The sequence below is a fragment of the Octopus bimaculoides genome, chromosome 2, assembly GCF_046866305.1.
Source record: "Octopus bimaculoides isolate indiv1 chromosome 2, ASM4686630v1, whole genome shotgun sequence".
NCBI lineage: Eukaryota > Metazoa > Mollusca > Cephalopoda > Octopoda > Octopodidae > Octopus > Octopus bimaculoides.
In genome coordinates, this window is record NC_142929.1 from 39,042,568 (window position 1) to 39,065,466 (window position 22,899).

The window sequence follows — 22,899 nt, forward strand, 5'->3', positions numbered from 1 at the left end:
ATATATATATATACATATATATATATATATATATATATATATATATGTGTGTGTGTGTGTAATATATATGTATATAAGAAAGAAGTTGAAAATGCACTGGGATTTGTTTAAATTTTTTTATTTAAATTTTTTTAAAGACTTCACTGGTTTCACAGATTTCTTTGATTTTCAAAAGTTGACACAGAATGATGTGGAGCCATGCTGCAACAGTCTTGCAAGATAGAGAAATCTGTGAAACTGGTTACATCTTTAAGAATTTCAAAAATAGAAAATCTAAATGAATACCATGCATTTTCAACTTCCTTTTCTATATTTCTACCTCTGTGGAATAAAATTTTTTTTTTTTTTCTGATACATATACATACATACATACATATATATATATATATATATATATATATATATATATATATATATATATTTATATATATATATATATATATATATATATATATATATATATATATATATATACTTTTATATTGTTAATTAATTCCTGGTTATGTCATATAACCAACCAGTCAGAAATTACACTTGGCAATATTGATGACTCTTGGGACATGTAGGCCAGAAGCACTTACGTAAAAGGAGCTATGTCGTTTCTGGCCAATATATGTGAAGAGTCATCATTATTGCTAAGTGCAATTGATGGCAGATAACAGTCAGTAACTGCAAGAGCCAGGAATATACTATTCAAAAATACAAAAGTATAATGGCTCAATTTCTCTTTTAGAGTGTTTTCTTTCTGACTTCTGGACAACAAACCAATAACAAACATGCATGCATGCACACACATGCATGCACATACTCACTCTCTCTCTCTCTCTCTCTCTCTCTCTCTCTCTCTCTCTCTCTCTCTCTCACACTATTTAGGAAAATTTAAGTGTCCACTTTCAACCAAGTCATTAAAAATCTTGATGTTAGAACATATTTCAATATTTTATACAGAAAATATTTTATTTCCATAATGTAACATCTGCATGACAAAATATACGTTTTGAAAATCAAAGAAGTTTTAAAATCCAAATGAAAATTGCCTATCTTATATTGAAAGACAATAACAATACGTATGCATAATAAAAAAAAAAATGAAAAAAACACAAGTGCCTAGAGTCATAACAATGTTTACAATTTCAATGTAGTATTAGCAGACATATTACAGTTTCTATACAGAACTTTCTCAGAAGGACCCTAAAAAAAGTAACAGTGATTTCTTGTGCCTATATTTTATTTTCTTGTATTCACATGCTATATTTTCAGGGTTCACCTATTTAAATCTTTTGACTCCTGTAAAATTACAAAATATTTTTAGAGCTATAAAGATATGTTAAATAGATATCAAGATATGTTGACAGGATTTTGGTCAATTGGAATCAATATCTGGAACTAAGCACCACAAAAGTGGAACAATAAAGGTAAACCAATGGGTGTACCTTTATGGGAGTAAGGGGCACCTGACCTACTAAAAATAGCATCCATATTTCCATTAAATCACAACCTACTGTCATAACCCTTTTGTTACCATACTTCTGTTGGAATACACCACCTTTGTTTCAATGAAATTTGAAAATAATAAAGAAGTTAGTAAAATACTTTGTAATTATTAAGTTGATGTTTGGAACGAATTTTGATGGAAGATTTTAACTTGGAAAATTAAAAAAAAAAAGAAGTTTGTATCGTAGAATCAGAAGCAGTGTTAGATGGGTTGGTAACAAAAGGGTTTAAAAAAAAGAAGGGGACATTGAGTAACATATTTTTAGATGTATTTCTAAAAAGAGAGTCAGGATGGTTATGGCTGGAATGCCTTTGATCATAAGTTTGTTCATTCAAAGTTTTACTTGGAGCTAAAAAATAATAACAAAATAAGTGTAAATTACAAATTTCAGATTGTAGTCAAACATAAGGATCCAATAGACCAGGGGTTTTCAAACTGTGGTCTGCAGACCACAGGGGGTCCACAAGGACAAGACGGGGGTCCGTGGACAGCAAATACTTTTTATGGGCAATTTGATTTTATATGTGTTTTTTAATTGAAATCTTTTAATTGACAATAGACCTATTTGTTAAATACTGTTAAATAAATAAATGTAAAAATGTTATTTTAAGCAAATATTTATGTATAAATTTCATAAGTGTTTATAAGGAGGTCCCTAAGGTAAAACCTGAAATATAAAGGGGTCCACAAGTCAAAAAGTTTGAAAACCCCTGCAATAGACCAATGTTTTTCCATAGAGATGGGAGCAGGTAAATTGCCATATTTAGTAAAGATACAGTTGTTTTTAAACTTTTTATGAAACTTGTCCAGCATCATGGCAAAGGAAGAAAATATATGTAGATGCAAATTCTTTTGCTTTTTCATTGATATAAACTGGCACTCCATTGATTATGACAACGAGGGTTCCAGCTAATCTGATCAATGGAACAGCCTTCTTGTGAAACTAATGTGCAAGTGGCTGAGCACTCCACAGACACATGTAACCCTTAACATAGCTCTCCGGGAGATTCAGCATGGTCCTTTGAAATACAGGTACTACTCATTTTTGTCAGCTGAGTGGACTGGTGCAACATGAAATAAAGTGTCTTGCTCAAGGATACAGTGCACTGCTGAGAATTGAACTCATGACATTACGATCATGAGCCAAATGCCCCTAACCACTAAGCCATGTGCCTTCACTTTCATTGATATAGAGTGGGAGACAAAAACAATAAAAAAAGAATTCACTAATATTTGGTGTCAGGGAGTTGAGTGAGTATTTGGTATTTGTTCATTCAAGAACCACTGCAAAAGGTTATTTCATCACTGGTTATAAAATCAAACCAAAAATGTCATATTTTCACAATGCAGGGCTGAGTATGTAACTGTATCTATTGGATTTTTTTTCTTTATCTTTAGTCAAGAGAGATGACAGTGTCCAGGATTCTTTACAGGGCTTCCAGGTAGGAGGATGGGATGGAGATATCTTCAAACCAGGACCTGGCCTGAATGCTTGCAACAGAGTGGACTCCAATAAACACATACACACACACACACACATATAAATGGAGTCATAATTGATGGACTAATTTTGTATAACAGACAAAACAACAAAAAAAAAACCATTAAAAAACAACAGAACATAATAATATTGAACCTTGGGAGGGGCATTATGCCAGTAATAATAAACACATGCAATTATTACTTTTTATGGTAGCAGGATGTTTAGAAATGATATAAATAAGTTTTTCTGCATGGAATAAAATAGTAAATAAAAATAAAATTTAAAAAAAAACTTGATAGTTTTTTTGTTTTTAGATTAAACACATTAAAGATATTTCTTATGTTTGAATGTATAAAAGAAAAACAAAACAGACTTAAATAGAATGTGGAGCTTTGTAACAAAACTGGACATTACAAAATGACTAAATAAATACATATTTTTTATAAGGCACAGAATTCTCTTGTTCATCATATGTACATCATGAAACAGACCAGTGGCTGTATTTAAAAGGGAAAATAGTAATGTTGGTAATTACGGGGTAACAAAATGTACTACAATATACTGTAATACTGTTCACACAACATTTTTTTAAACAATAAAGTATATCAGTCGCTTTATGAAATTAAATATATGACAGGGGGACAGGAATTATGTAATCAACTTCATTAGGTTACATCTGTTTCTGCTACAAGATGTTGTGCACTCAGAGTTGAGTGCTTGTGCATCATCTAATAGCTTCCTCAAAGCCTATGGTTAAAATGAACAGTTTCGATAAAATGGAACATTTACTATTACTGCTATTAGGAATCCTCTTTCGTGGTTGCAGATGCTTGCTTTAATCGATAATAGTATATGATATTGCTTGCCAATAAAAGACTAGCACCAGCGAAAATTACAGCAGAGGAGAAGTAAAATGTATAATCATATAAGACAAAGATGTCTTTTAGTTTACCTGAAAAAAGGAAAAAAGAGATATATATATTAGTAATATATTTGTCACATTAACACAAGGCTATAATTATCTAGAAGAGGGTTATATTTTACAACCTTGGTTCCTAGTGTAACTCAAGTTTAACTTTGCCAACACACACACACACATGATGGGCTTCCACACAGTTTTCATTTACCAAATTCACTCACAAGGCATTGCTCATTTTGGGGCTATAGTAGAAAACACTTGCTTGAGTTGCTATGCTGTGGAACTGAGCCCAAAACCACATGGCTGCAAAGTGAGCTTCTTAACCACACATCTATGCCTGTACCTACTTGATTAAATTCAAACAAAATAACATAGAATGATATAACTAAATAATGCACCCCTATTTCTGCCCTTTCATTACTAAATACTGACTTTTAACACAAGCACAAGGCCTCAGTTTTATATGAATCATATACTGGTTTGTCATTTTACTTATGTTTTTAGATACTAGAAATTTATTCAAGGCAGCATTTTTGAGATAGACCCCCTTCATATTACCAGTTCTCAACTATCTTTTTTCAAGTATGGGAATGTAAACATCACATCAGTATTTTGCTCAGGCAATGAGAAGCAAATATGTGGAATATCAACATTCACATACTTGGACATGGACAGATACATATACAGGTATGCATACATAAAAATAAAATAAGTTATGCAAACTCATCATCATCGTACGTATACATATATCTATATAAACATACGAGCTTGCCAGAATTTGAATCTGGAAACTTCTGAACTCTGAGAAACAATGGATGGGAGACAAATATGCCTTCCTGTAGAAATAGGTATCAGAGGATTTGCTAGAACAAGAGTTAACTCAATGCTTAAGAGTCTTAGACTAGCTGTGAAGAAGACAAAAGATGTGGTTAGAAAATTCTCAGAATGTGCTGAGAAGGCAAGCCATTACATCTGGATGAATGGTACAGCATGAACAAGCATTGAGGATGGTAGAAACATTTGGCCTAGAGTTGCAACAACTGACACAAGAAAACTCCTGTTGTTGTGTGGGATTTTAGTTCTCAACATTGGTGGGTGGTTCCAGCAGCTCTGGTGTCATAGTGGAAGGGGCTGAAATACCGACAGAGCTGCATTATTGCCTGATGAAACATCAACTTTTGAATTCAGAGATGGAGTACACCAGCACCCTCAGCACATAAGTGTTTAGCCTATATATCAGAAGGTTCAACCCTGATGAAACTTAAACTCAAAGCATAAACATCATCATCATTTAACATCTGCTTTCCATGCTGACATGGGTTGGATGGTTTGACATGGAGCTGTCCAGACTCCAACTGTCTGTTGTGGCATGATTTCTATGACTGAATGTCCTTCCTAGCACCAACCTCTTAACAGAGTGTGCTGGGTGCTTTTTACATGCTACTGGCATGGATACATTTATGTAGCACCAGCACGGGTGCGTTAATGCATCATTGGCACAGGTGCTTTTTAAGTGACACTGACACCTGTAAGGACAAGACTATATGTGTGGAAGACAGCGATTTTACTTAGCTTGACACATTTTATCAAGTACAGCAAATCACATCATAATTAAATAGTGCAGGGTATTTAGTCTAACTTGCTCTCATTCCACTAATGTCTAGTTCCTGATAAATTTCTTTGCCTAATCTAAAACCGTTCTTCCTATGTTGTTATTCTCTCATGAAGTTATCTGTCTTTTCTCTTTAAATCTCATAATATAGTTTCTAATTCAAAACCCTTTATGGCAAAAAATTACTGATAATTACATTTGTTTACTTTCTACATACCTTCTAATGGCGGCCCAATTAAGGCACCAAGTCCTTGGAAACAATTTGTCCATCCAAACGAACTTGATAATTTTTCAGCACCTAATAGATCAACAATTATGACAGATTTCTGGGATATAAATGCACCACTCATAAAACCATATGCTGCAGTAATGGCAATAAATTCTGAATATTCAAATGCCAAGGGATAAAGGAAAATAAGAAGGCTATTTAAGAAACATATCAGAGTGTAGCAATACCTGTAAATAGAAAAAAGTATTTAGATGTAGAACTTCAAGGTATATAATTACAAAGACAAAAACACTAATTAGTAACAACAGATAACACAAAATTGAGGTAATAATTGGGAAGAAACATTATTCAGTATTTAGGAGCAGAAGTAAGGACTCAATGTAAATAATGGGTACACAAAAGGTACAGTGGAATCTCTGGTTTAATAGGAGACAAGAACTTTAAATGTGACAGATGCACAGTAGTTAGCAATAAGAGCATCAAGGACATGAAGTTTATGTACAGCTATTATCTCAGTGATTTTTTTTAGTGACAAAAGAGGCTGGAAATATAGTATCCTGTGTAGGAAACAAGAAGTTCAGAGAGCTTTTGTTACCTCTGTTGGTAATGAAGGGCTTTCTCACTTTGTGAATGCAGAGAGTATAGTGTAAAAAAGTATGATGTATACATTAATAAAATACAGACAATGAATATGGGGGCTGTGTTGAAGCTGGAGGCAAAATAAATATGATCCAATGAATGTGCAATTTTCACCTGTACAAAAGACAGCAGAATACGAATGGTAGTGAGACAATAGACAAATAGATAGATAGATAGATAGATAGATAGATAGAGAGAGAGAGAGAGAGAGAGAGAGAGAGAGAGAGAGAGAGAGAGAGAGAGAATGAACATTAAAATAATTAACTACTGAATGCGAGAGAGATAACTGTATTTGAATGTGATGACAACTGCTTATGTGTTAAAAGCAGAATTATCTGTATTAGAAGACAGCTTATGTCAACATGGAAAATGCAGAAATGTAGGAACAAAACAAAAAATAAATAAATAAATTGGGTGATGAGTTATGTATTTTAACATAGGAACAAAAAGTGTGAGATTTTGGGAAGAGATAACTTGGAATACACTTTTCAATGTTGAAATAATATGAAGATAGTAAGAAAATGTGTGAGAAGAAGAGCCAAAGAGAGGATCTTCTTTTGTGTATATGGAGAGGACATTGGAAAGTTAGAAAGGAGGCAGCAAATAATGCAACTTTATCTGCAGGAATACATTTAAGCTTCTTTTTTTAAATATTACTCCCTAACATTCACTCTCTTTCTTTCTCTCACTACACCACCTTGTGATCATATTCACTTGGATGAGAGATGGCAATGCACATCTGCCAGTTGATTGGTTTCTCTGCCCTTCTAACCCTGCCATTTATTTTGACATGAGAGTACAATGTATAGGGTAAACTTTAGTTTTTGTAAACAGTGTCAATGGTAAAATGCATCCAGTCTACTATGAAATGGTTAGTAATAGGATAGGCATCTAGTTGTAATAATCTTGTTAAAAATGAAGAACTGGATGGAAAAGATATGGATATTGCAAGTAAGCTATTCAACTCAGCTATTTGAACTCAGAGCATAGCAACAGATGGAATGCTGCTAGCATTCAGCCTGGCATGCTAATGATTTTTCCAGCTCGCCACCTTAATTAATTATTATTATTAACAACAACAACAACAACAACAACAACAACAACAACTGCCCTGATGCAGTACCAGGCAGTGGCTCTCGTGGCTTCTTATCTTAACTGATTGGAAGTGTTATCATGTACATTGTTTTGTCTTGGTATAAAAGATGGGCTACAGCAATTATTCTGCTCCATACCACAGATTTGCTTGTCAGTTGTTTGACCTTAACCAGTTGAGCATATCCCTTGGTGGCTGACGATATGTGCATCTCTGATCATGAGCAGAAGTAGTGGGGGAGCATCATAGCCATGTGTTGAGAGGAATTCTTTGGGGTTTGAATAATTCACTTTTGGAAACATGGTTGTTTTGTTCAACATTCTTAAACAAACCTTATTCAGGGACCTTTTGAGTGGGATGGGCTACTCAACCTGAAGAAAATTCTAACTGGGCCCCACCTGCGAGGTCATGCGCTGTTTATTTTGATATGAGATCACCATGTCGCGCACATATGGTTGTGATGCATGTGCCTGGTGTACCCTTATCAGACAGGTAGTCATGATGGGTATAATGGGCTTCGTATATTTTACCCCAGTGTCACTTTGATGGCATGATTTGCTCTCTCACTCAATAATAATAATAATAATAATAATAATAATAATAATTAGTTAAAAGTAGCAATATAACACTAGATAAAGCCAATGAAATAAGAGAACTAGACGAAAGCCAACCATATAAGTATTTAGGAGTCAATGAACTAGATAGGATACAACATACACAAATGAAAGAAAAAATAAAGAAAGAGTACTATAGACGAGTTAGATCAATACTAAAAACAGAGCTCAATGCTAAAAACAAGATAATGGGTATCAACACTTTAGCTGTCCCAGTTATAAGCTACAGCTACAACATCCTTAACTGGACATTAAACGAACTATGTAAAATAGACAGGAAAACAAGAAAAATAATGACAGGATATAGGATGCACCACCCAAAATCTGACAGAAAGGCTATATATATACAACGCACAGAAGGTGGCAGGGGTCTTATACAGCTAGAAAACTATTATAAAATAACCACCATAGGACTGCAAAAATACCTACTCCAGAAGCAAGGGAAACTAATACAAATAGCCACAAAACACGAGCAAAACAAAAAACTGTTTTCAGTATTTAAGGAAGCTGACAAATACAAACAAGAAATCAATCTACCTAACAAATACGAAGAAGAAGAAGAAGAAACAACAAAAACTATAAAACAAATGAAATCCAAACTAAAACTAGAACAGCAACGGACCATGATAAAATGATGGCAAGAAAAGCTCCTACATGGTAAATACTGGGCTAAACTAAATGCGAAAGAAATAGACAGAGAAAAATCCCAGCAATGGCTGAGAAGCTCAGGACTCAAAGCAGAGACTGAAGGATTTTTAATTGCTGCACAAGACCAGAGCCTCCCCACCAGAAATTACCAAAAACATATAATGAAAAGAAATATAACAAGTAACTGTAGAATATGTGGAGATGGACAAGAAACAATAAATCATATTATCTCTGGCTGCCCAGTCCTGGCTAAGAAGGAATATATTCACAAACACGACAGAGCTGGGACCTATATACACTGGAAGCTATGCCAACACTATGGAATAACAACAGAAAAAAGATGGTATAAACACACGCCAGAAAAGGTCACAGAAAACGAGAAAGCAACCATACTCTGGGATATGCCAATACACACAGATAGAGAAATTAAGGCAAATAGACCAGATATAGTTGTCAAAGATCATGAAGAAAAAAAATGCTTTCTAATTGATGTATCAATACCAGCAGATGACAACGTTTCTCTAAAAGAAATGGAAAAACTTTCAAAATACAAAGACCTGGAAATAGAGATAACTCGAATGTGGAATCTAAAAACAAACAATTCCTATCATAGTAGGTGCCTTAGGTATAATAAAAAAATATTCAGACAAATACATAACAAAAACACCAGGACTTACAAATATATATAACATACAGAAAATTGCACTACTGGGCACAGCACACATCCTACGCAAAACACTTTCAATACAGTAACCATAAGAGCACCACAGCAAACCACAGCACATACCCAAGGCGCACAGAGCTGCGCTCGGTAGTGAAGTGAAAGCACGTTATAAAAATAAAACTACTGAACAATAATAATAATAATAATAATAATAATAATAATAAAAATTTTTTTTTAAATAATATCAATAATAATAAAAAATTTTTACACTAACCTGCGATATGGTTTGATATATTTCAAGTCCAAAACACTACTTATGCCTATTCGGCTGATAATGTCAGTAATTCCTAAGATAGATATGAGAAAGGCAGCATTCATCTTATTTACACCTTTTTGTTTAGCAAGTGGTGGGATGAAAATAGAGACAGATTGAAAAGCAAGGGTCTGCAAACAAATACTGAACAGAAACAAAGCAAAATGCAAGTCTTTTAACAAAGTACAGTCAAATAAGGGTTGTTTATTTTCTGCTTTGTTATTTCCTAATAGAAATCTTTTTAAAGAAGGCAGGCATCCATTGTTTCTACTAGTTATTGGTTCATAATTTATAGAGTGAGCAATGGACACTCGGTTTGGCCGTTCTGGTGTCACTCCTAGTGTTACAGGTGCTGGTGAAAATACAGTTTTAGGAAGCTGGTTGTTCTTTGTATTACTGTCTTCTGTTTCACATTCATTTGCTTTTGTCGTAGCAGGAAGAAGTTCAACATGTTCCTGATCTACTTGTGGTGAGGGTGTTTCCCAGCTAAAAAAAAAGGAGATGTAATATAATTACATTTAAAAAAAACAAAAAAACAACAATTATTTCAAAATGACATTACGCTAAACAGATTACTTCTAATTAACAAAATATATGATTATACTCTTTTACTCTTTTACTTGTTTCAGTCATTTGACTGCGGCCATGCTGGAGCACCACCTTTAGTCGAGCAAATCGACCCCGGGACTTATTCTGTGTAAGCCTAGTACTTATTCTATCGGTCTCTTTTGCCGAACCGCTAAGTGACGGGGACATAAACACACCAGCATCAGTTGTCAAGCAATGCTAGGGGGACAAACACACACACACACATATATATATATATACATATATACGACGAGCTTCTTTCAGTTTCCGTCTACCAAATCCACTCACAAGGCTTTGGTCGGCCCGAGGCTATAGTAGAAGAAACTTGCCCAGGATATTATCATCATTTGATGTCCATGTTCTATGTGGGCACAAGCTGGATGGTTTTGACAGGATGTCATGGGTCAAACGATGGCATTGTGCTCTACTGCCTACTTTGGCATGGTTTGAACAGTTTGACAGGATCTGATGAGTCCAAGGACTGCATCATGCTTCACTCTCTACTTTGGCATGGCTTGGAAGGTTTTCCAGGATCATTTGGGTGCAAAAACTATATTGTGTCCCATTGTCTACTTTGGTATGGTTTCTATGACTGGAGGCCCTTCCTAATGCCAACCACTTTACAGTGTGTATTTTGGTGGTGGTGGTGGTGGTGGGGGGTTGTCGTGTGCTAGGTGTGCACTGCACACCCACCAAAAGTGGAAAATTTATTATAAATATTAACCTTACTCATTAATTTAATCACAAATCTTAATGGAAAATTTCTGTCCTGCTTGAAATTTTGTGGCATTGGATATGGCAGCACATCCAATACAACAACCAACATATGCCACTGGTAAAATCACAATGCAGCTTGCAAAATTATGTACCCTGAAGGATGGGTTGGCTTTATGCTAGAAGCCAAGAGGGTTAAAAGATGAAAAAAGTGACCACAGTAGAATAGGTTTCTCCGTTGTAGAGGAACTAACATGGATACTCACATTTTAGGAGGAAGACTGGGTGATCAGGGAGCAGTTGGGAAGAGATAAAAATGGTAGTGATATGGTGTGGTGCCTGAGTGAATCCTCAAGGTATGAAGTGAGTAGAAGTGAGTGAAGGCAGAATAACCAGGTGTGGATGGGTAGAGGTTGCCAGGGTGTTATGGAGGGTGAGAAATGAAGGGGACTCAAATCATGACAACTTCTCTGACTAGTGTCAGCATGGAAAGCAAACAGAAAACCCAGAACAGTGATAAAGATGATGATGATGATGATGATGATGATGATGATGATGATGATGATGAGGAGGAGGAGGATGCTGCTGCTGCTGATGATGATAATGATGATGTTAATAATGCTACTGCTGCTGCTGATGACGATAATGGTAAAAATGATGATATTGATGATGATGATGATGTGAATGCAGATGTACATAACACAATTATATACAAACCTTGTTTTAACAGTTAATCGATTTTGATGTAGAGGACGGTACAGCATGCTGAAGACACACAAATTCAAAGAGATTCCGGACATCAACAATATACCACCAAAGAATCCATAAGTTTCAAAAAGCCATTCCATTAAAGGCGGAAATATGAACATTCCAATTCCAACACCAGCTGTTGCAAGTCCTACAGCTAATCCACGGCGTTTGTCAAAGTATCTCCCAACAGCAACCAAACATGATGTGTAGCTTAGGGATTTACCAAAACCTTCAAGAGGAAACAAATAACTATATCAGCCCTTTAGTATTCAGTTGACCCTGTCAAATGTAAAGCTTAATTATTCCCACTGTTTTAAATTAATCATGCATTATCTCGTAGCTTTGAGATTTTGATAAGGTAACTGTTTATTTTTAAGAAGCCGTATCAGGCTGGCTTTACCATAAAACAGGCAGAATATTTTGGCAGGATCTGGCCAGTTTAAATGCTAAAGGGTTAAAAAAACACAGGAAAATTAAAGAAAACAAGATTCTTCTGAAGTGATTTCTTTTGGTTTATTATCAAACTTCACAAGAATGAGTTTATGATTTAAATGAAGACGCTGATAATTATTTATCAGTTATCTTTTACTTGTTTCAGTAATTAAACTGCAGCCATGCTGGGGCACTGCCTTGAAGAGTTTTTAGACCATTGAATTGACACCACCACTTTTTCTTTTTAAAGTTTAGTACTTGATCTTTCAGTCTTTCTTGCCAAACTGCTAATTTACGGGGATGTAAACAAATGAACACCAATTGTCAAGCGATGTGGAGGACAAACATAGATCCCTATATCAAGTTGCTTTAGATATACTATGAGTGTGCCGTACACCGAGTTCGAGTTCAATAACAGGGTCAATGGTGTGACATCTTCACGGATGTACATTGCAACTCCACTATGATTTCTTTTTCTTCTGTCTGTACAGAAGATAGCATACATTAATATGTTTTTCTCTGCATCACTTATGTCTGCAGATAGATGTGCTTCTGTAAGTGCAATGCATATAGCTTGATTACATGCAGAAAGATTGGAAAACGTGGCTGGACTGATGCATTGCTTCAAATGGAGAATACTTTGAAGGCAATAAAATAGTACACATGTAGAACTAAGTGAATAAAATAATATTGTAAAATTCTGGTTTGTTTTGAGGTACCCCCTCATATATATATATATATATATATATATATATATATGAGGGGTATCTCAAAAAACAAACCAGAATTTTGTGATATTATTTTATTCACTTAGTTTTATATGTGTATACATACATATATGTAGATGTGTATATATATATATATATATATATATATATATAGGGTGGGTGCTGAAAATTTCCTGGTTTTGGGTAAAAGAAAATACAGGAGAATCAGTTAATTATGATTTTATTCAACATATTCCCCTCTCAGATTCATACACTTACTGCAGTGGTTCTTCAGTTTTTCTAAGCCCTGTAAAAGAACTCAGAAGGTTGGGCCTCCAGCCATACCTTTCACTATACCCTTAAATCCAGGAATTTTTCAGCACATCCACACACACACACATATAACTGGGAATAAGATAAAATTGAAACTCACCTCCTAAAAAGCTGTAGGCAAAGAAAAACCACATCAAGGTATCAGAAAAGCTTCCAAGTAAAAATCCTAAACTTAAGAATATACCACCAACAAAGCTGACTTTTCTTAGAGAAAATCTGCTGCCAAGGAAACTAGCCAATGGGCCTGAAAAATGAAAAGTATTTATTCTGAGAATTAAAACATAGAATGAAGATATTTAGATTGATAACAAAGTGCTTGTATTTCTTAGCATTGTGGAGTAGATGTCAGAAGGTTTATAATAGTGTTATTTCAGTTGTTTCAGACAGGTAACTAATTTACTGGATTAGTTATATAGAGGCTAGTGTAGAAATTAGTCAGTGGTAAGGCAATCAAGTGGTGGTCTGCCCTTGGGCAGGTCACATGCACTATTTATAGGGCCTTGGTGGGTCTGTACTCTCCCCTGCTGCTGGTAAGTAGATTACTGGAACTTTGGCTACCATGACTAGACTTGGAATGAACACTGGAGTGGTTTCCCATTGGTAAGGCTATTGCCTTACCTGATAGAAAACCTCTCCTTGACTATTTTCAGGGCCTCACAGACTGATGACATGGCTAGAATGTCTGAAACTGCAGCCTCCATTAACTATTTTGTTACCATATTTCTGTTGAAATACACTGCCTTTTTTCTTTCTCCAATTAATTTGAATATAATGAAGAATTTAGCAAAAATAAATTTCTCATTATTAAGCTGGTATTTGGAACATAAATTAACATGAAATTTCAATAGGATTTTAAAAAAAATTTTGATCAATTTAAAACAGGAAGTTTGTATCATAGAATCAAGGGCAGTTGCAGGCATTTTGGTAATAAAAGGGTTAAGAGCACCTAAGAGTGAGGTTTAGATTATGACTATCACTGAATAGCAGGAATAGTGTCTCTCATGGGCTTCTATACAATTTCTATCATAGGAAATCAGGTATTGGGGTCATGCAGTGCTGCTGCATGTTGCTGCATTCTCCATTTATTGGTATTTGCTTGGGTCATTCCAGGTAAGTTCTCAGCAGTGTCCCAGTCAGTCCTCATCTCTGCAAGGTACTGTCACATCCACTGTACCCATGCTGCAAGAGCTCTCATCTTGGTTGAATCCTCAGAGGAAAAAACACAAGGATCCTACTTGGAAAATTGAGCAACATGACTAAACAGTCTGAGCTGATGTTCCTGAATTATACAAGTTACAAGTTTCTGTCCACCAAATTTTATTAATTTTGGTTGACCCAAAAATCATTTGCCCGATCTGTCAAGCAGTGGGATTGAATCTAAAACCACATAATTTGAGAAGTGAACATCTTAATGATACAATGAAGTGCTTAGTTATATTTCAGAATTTCTCTCCATATCTAAAGTTTTTGTGATAACGTCATAGATAACAGAGACAACAGTATTGTTGATGATTCATGCTACATTTCTGCTTATCAAGATCTTGTGGATAACAAAATAATACCTATCAGAATTACTTTAAAGTGAACAGACCAACCAACACAGAAGCCTGTACATAGTCACTAGATATACAGCAAAACAACTTGAAAAGGAGAACACATTGGATAATGTAGTCCTAGATACACAATACCCATGGAAAGGACAAGACCACAATTAGCGCACCCCTGACTGTATATCAACTGGTCAGGTTTGATCAGGAGCTAAACAACAAAAAGAACCTTAAATTGAGCAGGGAAGTATATACATATTTTTCTTTGCTTTAAATATTTTTGGTTTATCTTTTCTTTTACTTGTTTCAATTATTGGACTGCAGTCATGCTGGGGCACCACCTTGAAGGGTTTTTAGTCTAACAAATTGACCCCAGTACTTATATTTTTTCTATAGTCTAGTATTAATTCTATTGATCTCTTCTGTAGAATCATTAAGTTAGAAATTCAACACCTGTTTTCAAGTGGTGTGAGGGGGCACCAACAGAAATACAAAGGTATGCACATGCATGCGTGCATGCACGCACACACACAAACATACAATGGGATTCCACAAAATTTCTGGCTACCAAATTCACTCACAAGGCATTGGTCAGCTCAGAGCTATAGTGAAAACACTTACCCAAGGTGCCTCACAATGGGACTGTTTGAAACCACAAAGTTGCAAAGTGAGCAATTAACAATGCTGCCTTGTCTAAATAGAAGACAGTTGGAATTTCTACAGCCTGAACATTGAGAAATGCTATAGACAGGGGGAAAAAAACTTAGAATACATAAGACCCTTGTAATAAATTACATTTTCCTTCTTAATTTTATTTTTAAAGCATCAAGATGTTTATGCAGTATCCTGCTTTGAGATTTTAACTTTAAGACTTTGGCAGCATCCAGAATGAAGAGAACAGAATGACAAGAATCAGAAAAAAATGAAGATTGACTGGACTATTAACTTCATATTTTTGCGTCAATTTTTAAAATAAATTTGAATGCAATTTAAGCATATGAGGGGGCACCCAAAAGAAACTGGAATTTTGCAATATTATTTTATTTGCAATTCCTTACTCAGAATTCATTGGCAGGAGCTCCGGGATACACCAGTCATATTATCAAGTTCATCAATTGTTCGGTAATGGTCCTCCAAGATCAGTTCATGAATTTTCATGACACTTTCATTCCTTCAGGAGGTCAACAGTCGTCCTGAACGAGGTTGGTCTTCAAGCAAAAAGTGACTTTCCTAAAGCATAGAAACCACTCATAAACTTGTTTTGCTCATGGCAGCATCCTTGTATGCTATTTGAAGCATGACAACTGTTTCGGCTGCTGATTCTCCCAGTAGAAAACAGAATTTCATAGAAGCATGCTGTGCTTCATTTTAGCCATTGCAAAAATCGACGAACAGGGAAGAAGCACTGCAAAACAAAGACACACAGCGTGGCAGTACGACTTCAGTGGATGCTGCCAGTCAGCAGACTGATACCTGAGGGTCATATCAAGTGGCTTCTAGCAGCAGAAGTCTGAACTACAACAGGTTTGTCCCACAGAGAATGTTTCTGGTTACTTTTGGGTACCCCATCACATATCAAGGAAAGTAGCCATATAAAGACTGATGTGAAGAATGGACCAGTGGGCAAATGGGTAAGAAAGTTAGTTTTATGTTTTACAATTAAGGCACCGGCTTAATGAATTGTATACACTTAAATAAGAAAAAAAAACTTGATGCCAGTCACAGAATTTAGTATTTGAAATTATGAGTGCATACCAAAATCAAACTGAAGTTAATTGTACAAATGATCTTCATTATAAGTGGTAAAAGCGTATCCTCAAAATATAGAAATATATTTACCCCAACTGTCACTTTAATCCATTTCTACATGATACCATTATAACTTGATCAGGATTCAGTAGAATGGCTTAGATTGTAATGAAACACAAACACTTAGTCCAACTGAAAACTAACTGGTGAAGCCAGTTTCTAAACACAGTCACAATTCCTTAGCTGCAATCCTTGTAGAAAGGAAGATGAAATAAAATTAATGAACACGGAAAATTACAATCACCTAGACATATTGCTTATTTGTTCTAAGTAATATTACCAACAATGTTTACAACACTTAGAAGATTATTGAAAAGTTAAAATTACAACCATCTATTTTATATTAATGAAATTCTTAACCAAAATAGTATCAAGAATCATTTTTATATATCAGTACATTTGATTTTTAATATTCCATTTTTTGTGGTGTTACGTAGCACAATATCAAAGTCTTCTAGCCATCTGGATCAACTGGTGTTTATTTTCTTGACCTCTTAAGATAACTAGCAAATGCTGCCCAATGAGATAGTACTCAGAATTTAGATGAGCAAAACTCACAGAGGGGATAACAAGGGACTGAGACTTCTGGCAGTTTGCTGTGCTTGAGAAGACATATCAAACTAAGTAAAATCATGGCTGTCTTTGTATACAGACATGTCCCATACATCCCTCTTTAGCTGAACGATATTTAACCTTGCAGGCTTGTGGCTACTGGTGCCACATAAAAAGCAGCCATGCCAGTTCCACAGTTAAAAGCACCAGTACTGGTGCCATGTAAAAGAGCCCATGCTAATGCCACGGAAAAGCCGCCAGTATACTGTGTCAAGTGGCTGGCATTAGGAATGGCATCCAGCCATAGAAACCATGCTAAAATGGACGTGGAGCCTAGGCAGCTCTCCAGCTGGCCAACTTCTGTCAAACCGTCCAACCCAGGCTAGCATGGAAAATGGACATTAAATGATGAACAAAACACTGAAAGGCATTCAGTCTTGCATTCTTCAGAGCAGAAAAATTAACACAGATGGTATTTATTTTGGTGTTTCAAATCTCAGAGATCAAACTTAACTAAAATTGAATTGAGTTTAATTATTGTATCTTTTATCTTTTACTTGTTTCAGTCATTTTTGACTGCAGCCATGCTGGGGCACTGCCTTGTAGGGTTTTAGTTGAATAAATCGATCTCAGGGCTTATTTTTTAAAGCTTTGTACTTATTCTGTTGGTCTCTTTTGCTGAACCACTATGTAATGGAGATGTAAATACAATAACACCAGTTGTCGAGCAGTGTTGGAGGACAAACACAGACACAAAGACACACACACATAGATATATACATATATATATGCATATATATATATATATATATATATATATATATATATATATATATATATATATATATATATATACATTTATATATATGCAACAAGCTTCTTTCTGTTTCCGTCTACCAAATTCATTCACAAGGCTTTGGTCAGTCCAAGGCTATAAAAGATACTTGCCTAAGGTACCGAACAGTGTGACTGAACCCAGGACCATGTGGTTGAGAAGTAAGCTTCTTACCACACAGCCACACCTGTACCTATCATAAATTTATGATATATTAAAAAGTAACTATATTATTAATAGTTTTGATTTTGTAATTTCTTTAGATACTGTCAAATAACATAACTTATTAACCTTTACTTACTGGTTCATTATAGAATTCTCTCTTAATTGAAAAACTGCATAAGAAAAATGACTTGTGAAGAAGAAGAGAATAGAAGTATGATTAACTAATATAATAGTATTCTAATTTAATTCATACCAGATTAAGAAATATCTGAGATGTTAACAGAAAAGTAAAAAAAAATAATGATGTTAACGAAACAGAATTAAAGTCATTTAGGACTGCAATAATAATTCTTGCAACTAGAAGTATAAGGCCTGAAATTTTGTTGGGCAGGAGAAGTCAATTACATTGACTCCAGAGTTTAACTGATACCTATTTTTTCAAGCATGAAAGGATGAAAGACAAAGTCAACCTCAATGAAATTTGAACTCAGAATGCAAAACTGGAAAAAAATGTTATGGGGACTACAAAAATAAAAATAATGGTTTCAAATTTTGCCACAAGGGCAGTCATTTTGGGGGAGGGGATAAGTTGATTACATCAGCCCCCAGTGTTTCACTGGTACTTAATTTATTGACCCCCCGAAAGGATGAATAATGATGGTTTAAAATTTTGCCACAAGGGCAGCCATTTTGGGGAAGGGATGAGTCGATTACATCAACCCCAGTATTTCACTGGCACGTAATCTATCAATCTCAAAAGGGTGAAAGGCAAAGTTGACATTCGTGGAATTTGAACACAGAACATGAAGATGGATGAAATACCCTAAGCATTTTGTCCAGTGTGCTAATGATTCTGTCAGCTCGCCACTTTAATCTCCTAATATAATAATGAGCATACTGTTTTTATATATTTGTATATATATCATCGTTTAACGTTCGCTTTCCATGCTAGCATGGGTTGGACGATTTGACTGAGGACTGGTGAAACCGGATGACAACACCAGGCTCCAATCTGATTTGGCAGAGTTTCTACAGCTGGATGCCCTTCCTAACGCCAACCACTCAGAGAGTGTAGTGGGTGCTTTTACGTGTCACCTGCACGAAGGCTAGTCAGGCGGTACTGGCAACAACCAGGCTCAAAATGGTGTATTTTATGTGCCACCCGCACAAGAGCCAGTCCAGGGGCACTGACAACGATCTCACTCGAAAATCCTACGAAGGCCAGTCAGGCGGTCCAAAATCACAGAGTAGGAGAAAGAGTAGTATAATTAAAGGGAAAGGAGAGAAAATAGTAATTCAGTGAAGGAGAGTAGTGAGAGTAATAGCCCTGACTGAGAGAGAGAGAGTGAGAGAGAGTAATAACAATGGAGAAAGGAAGAGGTGATAGATGAATAAGGAAGGAGGGGGTGAAAAAAATCAGCATTCCAACTGTGTGTGTGTATGTAAAAGGAAGGTATGTGAATGTTTGTTTGTGTGTGTGTGTGTGTGTGTGTGTGTGTGTGTGCAATGGAAATGGGATGGTGAATGTTCAATGCTAAAAAGAAAAATCAAACAGCATTTCAACTCTGTTTGAATATATGTGTGTAAATGTGTGCATGTACAAGGGATCTGTGATTATTATGTACCTCATTTTATACTTTATTTATATATAAAATACTACAATTAGTTGTAATTTTTGACAGCACAGGGTCAGCCAGTAATAATAATAACGATGATGATGATGTGAATTGTACAGCTGATTGTATTGAATAAATGTTTATTTTTCTTTTTAGTTAAATGTGATGAATATGTTGTATTTAATGTTGAATAAACAGCTAAATGCAACCTTATATTAAAAATGTACTATAATGACAGCATGATAAGAGATTACAATACATACCACAGAGTAATCGGAGTGCACCAGATAAGGAGGTTACCCAGGCAGTTTCTGTTGAACTTTTGTTAAACTTACGTAGTAACTCCAAATATAAAATACCACCTGACCGTTCTTGACCACCTTTTCAAAGAGAAAGCAGTGACAGCTGTATTATTATTATTGCATTTGTAGATATGTAGAATTGATATTCAATGTCAACTAAATACAGTACTGGCTACTTTACACAAAAAATATTTTTTTTAAAATAAAGTTGTTGTGACACCACAGTTTCTGAAGATGTTTAGTTCAGAGATGTTATTCATAAACAATTTTGTTATGCCATTTCATTTAAAGACACTTTTTTTATATATCGTCTCCTTAAATTATCTACTTTTTTGAAGAGCATTAAAAAAATTGAATAAAAGAAAACCTTTCTACTTTAACCACTTAGCACTCAGATTATTCTGTCAAATGTAATGCTTATTTATTCACATTGTTTTAAAATAATCAAGCATTATCTCGTAGCTTTGAGATTTCAATGATGTGATTATTTATTTTTAGAATGACATTGTAACGTAGGTGTGAGAGGCTGAATCTGGCCAGTTTGAACATAAAAAAAGTAGATTATTTTGGCTGGGTATGGCTAGTTTAAATCCTAAAGGGTTAAACTAATTTTTATTGTTTGGCATGAAACAAATTTATTTACTATTTAATTTCAAAATCAATAAACTGTATGTTTGTATCTGTTTTCCTCTCTCCCATTAGCTATATTTTACAAGTCTGAAATATAACTGTTTTGAACACCTCCATTGTCAGATATTAATTCCACAAGCATCTTTTGACAATTCTAACCTGTAATAAAACAAAAAGGTAAAATACAAACTGCTAACTGAAGTTGTAGGTTTTCTTAATTACCTCTAGCAGGCCCTTGTAATGAAGAAATGTTGTTTTAACTTCTACTTTAGCTTAAGACTCACTGTGGAGCTTATAATGAGCAGTATACACTGGTTTTAGAAATGTATTTTGAGATGCTATTTCTTCTTTGTAAAATGACTTAATGGTGAGAATCAGCTTTGTTTAATGTCCTGGGCCTTTGACAATAACTTTCTTAAAGCTGTATGAATAACTAAACTAATAATTTAAGTAGAGTCTAGAGATGTTGGGTTTTTTTATGCAATAATAATCTGATAATGGCAATAGGATATTGTTTTATCTCTCAAGAGTGAACTACATGGAATTATTTAATAAGTCTCTGTTCTACAACAACTTGGATATCTTGCTGTTGCCAAAGAAGAAAAGTGTCATCCATGCATCTTAATCAAGCACAGGTTTCAGTGCTGTACTTTCTAAAGCAAAATCTTTTAAGTGCTCCATATAGACTTTAGCTATTATTGATGATAATGGTGAACCCATAACCTTCCCATCAACTCATTGGTGTATTTCATTTTTCATTTAGAAGTTAGTAGTCTGTATGCACCATATTAACATCTCCGTATTATCATTTATGGAAAACGCACATGAATTGAATGTTCAAGCCTCAAGAACACAATAACCTATGTAAATGGAATCAGATATTACCAATTACATACTGCTTTAAAATATATTATCTTGATCTGGTATATGCAAGTGAGGTAGTATTAAATTAAAATAGCCATCTTTTGATCTGGTATATGCAAGTGAGGTAGTATTAAATTAAAATAGCCCTCTTTTTATGTTACTTAGGCTGCTACTGGGGTGATTTTTGTCTCCCTCCAATATTGCGATTTGAACACAATACGTTCATAAGAATGTTATTACAGGATGAACAAGGCAGCAACTAGCCAATCAATGATGTATATACATTGAATATGATACACAGATGGCTATATTATCTTGAAATAGTATTTTGATACATCAATGTAGAAATAGAAAGGTTACGAAAATATATCCATGAAAATAGTCCTATGTTTAGAACTATGGCCATGAGCCCAAAGTTTGACTCACCTAGTGGAAGTAAACAAACGCATTTTGTTAATTATGCTAAATGTCAATGTTGAGCTTGTTATCATTTGAAAAAAGCTTTCTTTATCAAAATTCCATGTGAAGACTGTTCAGTTGGCACTGATGGTTTAATAACAACCAACTGTATTAATAAATACAAAAGGTTGTAATTCTATTATATGTATTGAATACTTTTTAATTTGTTCACAGTGAAATATTACAAATACTATATATGTGCATGCATGCACACACATGAAATTGCAAACTTCAGCCTTACAAAGCAACTATGATAACATTACATAAATTAGAAGGATCACATTTTAAATTGATACTTACCGATTATGGCATGTGTAAGAGCACTGGCAAGAACTATAAACCAGCCCCAACCACCATCAGGTGCCTTCAACTCACCAGTTGGTTTGGTTTCTACTGGATGCACCTTTTTTGAATAAGTCTGATTGTCTTCAGTTTTTTTCAAGCAATTCATTTTCCTTGTATTTATATATCATAGAACTGTAGATATAAACATTAAACATAAATCAATAAGTCTGAATAGTTGGTGCTGCATGCTAATTTAGGTGTATTTACACCATTTGTCTACAGTGAGAAATTTTCTCCATGAGAAAAACGCAGTGAATGGTAATAACATTGCATAAATCAAAGTATCTCCTCACATATGCTAGTTTTTGAAGAGCATTCAAAAATTGGAATAGAAGAAAAACACTTCTATTTTAAATTAATTTTTATTGTTCTGCATTAAATAAATTTATTTACTAATTAACTTCAAAATCAATAAATCCCATGTCTCGATTGTCTTCCTCTTTTCCATGAGTTACATCCACAAGTTCTGAAAATAACTGGTTCGAACACCTACATTGTTAGATATTGGTTTCAAATTTTGGCACAAAGCCAGTAAGTTCAGG

The 22,899-nt window shown here is 34.7% G+C and overlaps 1 protein-coding gene across 4 annotated transcripts in view; it reads right to left on the minus strand.

The window, feature by feature from the left end:
- Positions 1–930: 930 nt before the first annotated feature.
- LOC106875780 (monocarboxylate transporter 12-B) overlaps positions 931–22,899 on the minus strand; it is a 32,827-nt gene continuing 10,858 nt past the window's right edge. For all 4 annotated transcript variants that reach the window (XM_014924041.3, XM_089343722.1, XM_089343733.1 and 1 more), the window contains exons 2-8: positions 22,313–22,489; positions 20,021–20,137; positions 13,334–13,477; positions 11,729–11,990; positions 9,671–10,195; positions 5,727–5,965; positions 931–3,930 (exon numbers count right to left, since the gene is read on the minus strand). In XM_014924041.3, the coding sequence (XP_014779527.1) occupies positions 3,779–3,930; positions 5,727–5,965; positions 9,671–10,195; positions 11,729–11,990; positions 13,334–13,477; positions 20,021–20,137; positions 22,313–22,463 (1,590 nt within the window). In that variant the 5' untranslated portion in view covers positions 22,464–22,489 and the 3' untranslated portion in view covers positions 931–3,778. The remainder of the gene's footprint in view (positions 3,931–5,726; positions 5,966–9,670; positions 10,196–11,728; positions 11,991–13,333; positions 13,478–20,020; positions 20,138–22,312; positions 22,490–22,899) is intronic.